Below are 2,493 nucleotides of genomic sequence, written 5' to 3'. Positions count from 1 at the left end.
CTTTAAAAATGAGTGTCAGTGAACCGAAGTGCACTTTTTCTCATCATTGTCTCACTGAACGTAAAGATATGTTGGATGTTTTATTGGTGAGCTGGTGTAACTTTGTGATGGATCCAGACTTTGATGGATTTTGTCTTTTGTTCTGCAGAAATATCTGACCACAAACATCGAGTTCAGTCGATCAAAGAGCTGGTCAGACAGCTGCCCAAACCCAACCACGACACCATGCAGGCTCTCTTCAAACACCTCAGGAAGTAAGAGCAGCACACCATGTTATTGATTTTTCCCTGATTGATTTTTCCCCTCCTAGGAAAACAAAAGTTAAATATTAAAAAAAATCATATTCAATCATAAGAGGGCTTCATTCTCAACATGAGCAAACTCAAAGGTGTTAGATAATGGAAGAAAATAAAAAAGATTGATCTACTTGATGACTGCTCAGTTAATTAACAAATGAGTACTGAGCACTCTTTGGCTTCCATATTACCTTGCACGGTAAATAACTGACAATGGGTTTATCTATTTTTTCCAGAGTGATTGACTACGGCGAGGAGAACCGTATGACGACCCAGAGCGTCGCCATCGTATTCGGCCCCACGCTGCTGCGGCCTGAAACGGAGACGGTGAACATGGCGGTCCACATGGTGTATCAGAACCAGATTGTAGAGCTTATACTGCTAGAGTATGAGAGCATTTTTGGAAGGTAGATGCCACAGGATGAGCTTCTCTCTCTTTTTTTTTTTTTTTTCTTCTTTTCCTCTCCCAGTGCAGAGCTCTTCCTAACCTAGTGTGGCAGGCCTCGGGTCAACCCGGCCCAGCCTCGCCCTGCCCTGGTCTGGGCCAGCTTATCCTGAACTCTTACCAACCTGGCTTCTCTGGTCGCTGACTTCTCCGATCTTCAAAATCTTAGACCAACAAAGCCAACCGAAAATATACGATGAAAACATCCATAACTATTGACCAAAAAGTTTGGACTCTTTGCACTTTTCAGTCTCGTTTTCTCCCGCAGCTGTATTTGTGCCACTTTACTGCAAAGGTGGCGTCCTTCTGTCCTATCACTGGATTCCTAAAACTATTATTACTTACTAGGCCAAGCAAGCCTGAACTACTGCACAGACTGACGGAGGCCAAAGGAGCAGCAGCAGGTCCAGTAGGCTGTATTTACAGATGAGGCAGCAGTATTGGGGGTTTATGATGCTGGATGCAGCTTGTATGTACTGTACTGTAAATCTCATTACTTGTATAGTCACTCCTGTAAGAACCACACTGAGGAACCAACAGAAGGAAACCAAACTGTGGACTCTTTACCCTCGGACAGAAAAGGTGAAACATGCTGACGCTGGAACAAGAAGAGGAGGGAAGAATATTTTTTGTTGTTGTTTTTTTATTTTGTTTGTTTCGTTTTTCTTTTTTTACATTTAGTTTAAGTGGATCGTTCCCCCTCTCTTTGAATCTGCTTCTCTGTATTTTCTTGCTGAGAAACAGGACCAAGGTCCTCTGAACACAAAAAGGTTATCGCCTCCGGTATTGCATCTGCACGCCACCGTCTTAGTTTTTAGAATAAATCATCTAACAGTGGGCAGAACATCATCTTGGGGGGGACAAAACAAATTAACGATATTGTACAGTGTTTGTGCGTGTGCATGTGAATGGGGAGGGTGGATGGATTCATGAATGAATGAATTAAATAGCAATATATTGTAAAAATAGTAAATATAAGTACGCCTGGAGTGTTAAAAATATATATGATGCAAGGGAGAAATCACTATTGTGTGATCATTGTGTAACCAACAGACCTGAGAAATAAAATTATGAACTGGGATGTGGAGGTTTACCTTTGAGTCAGTACTGTTGGCGTCTAACTGAATTAAAGACCTCAAATAAGAGATACTTTAAATCTTCGTTCTTTGTTGATTTTGCACTTGTTCATGCATTTTAGTCACCGCATCACAACGCAGAGGGCTGGGTAGGACCATTTTTTTAAAACTCAGCAGCAGATGGACATGGCAATTGTGACATCATCAGCTGGTTATTAAATACTCTAGCTGAGGATTTTCAGTATTGCTATTTTGCTGTTTGGATCTGTGAGTGAGAAACTGAAAACGGTGCATGCTCATAATCATCTACCTGTCGATTACAACCCCGATCCAGAAAGGCTGGAATGCTCTTTAAAATGGGAATAACAACAGGTCACATGTTTATAACTGTGTAGCATTCCTAGCTTCTTTTAGTGATCGGCAAACATCTGGGAACTGTGGAGACCAGCTGACCTTTGGGAGAGGAATGGTGTCCTATTCTTGTCTGACAGTCCTCGGTCGCTGCGTCAAATATTTGGTTTCATGATGGTTTCAGATTTTGTTCAGCTGATGAAAGGTCTGGACTGCAGATACCCAGACTCCTCTATGTGAAGTCATGCTGTTGTAATAAAGGTGCAGTATGTGGTTTATCATTAACTTCATGAAGTATAAAAGCCTCTCCCTGAAAAAGACACCT

General features: G+C 41.8%; 1 protein-coding gene across 1 annotated transcript in view; it reads left to right on the top strand.

The window, feature by feature from the left end:
- The window catches only part of LOC102215855 (rho GTPase-activating protein 12-like), a 59,470-nt gene extending 57,584 nt beyond the window's left edge, over nucleotides 1-1,886 (top strand). The window contains exons 17-18 of the mRNA XM_013912827.1: nucleotides 118-254; nucleotides 533-1,886. Coding sequence (XP_013768281.1) covers nucleotides 118-254; nucleotides 533-707 — 312 coding nt within the window. The 3' untranslated portion in view covers nucleotides 708-1,886. The remainder of the gene's footprint in view (nucleotides 1-117; nucleotides 255-532) is intronic.
- The last annotated feature ends 607 nt before the right edge of the window (nucleotides 1,887-2,493 follow it).

The sequence above is a fragment of the Pundamilia nyererei genome, unplaced genomic scaffold (genome assembly GCF_000239375.1).
Source record: "Pundamilia nyererei isolate P.nyererei 1_Seehausen unplaced genomic scaffold, PunNye1.0 scaffold00103, whole genome shotgun sequence".
Classification (NCBI taxonomy): domain Eukaryota; kingdom Metazoa; phylum Chordata; class Actinopteri; order Cichliformes; family Cichlidae; genus Pundamilia; species Pundamilia nyererei.
The sequence above is the reverse complement of the archived record's forward strand: the minus strand, read 5'-3'. Positions and strand labels throughout refer to the sequence as shown.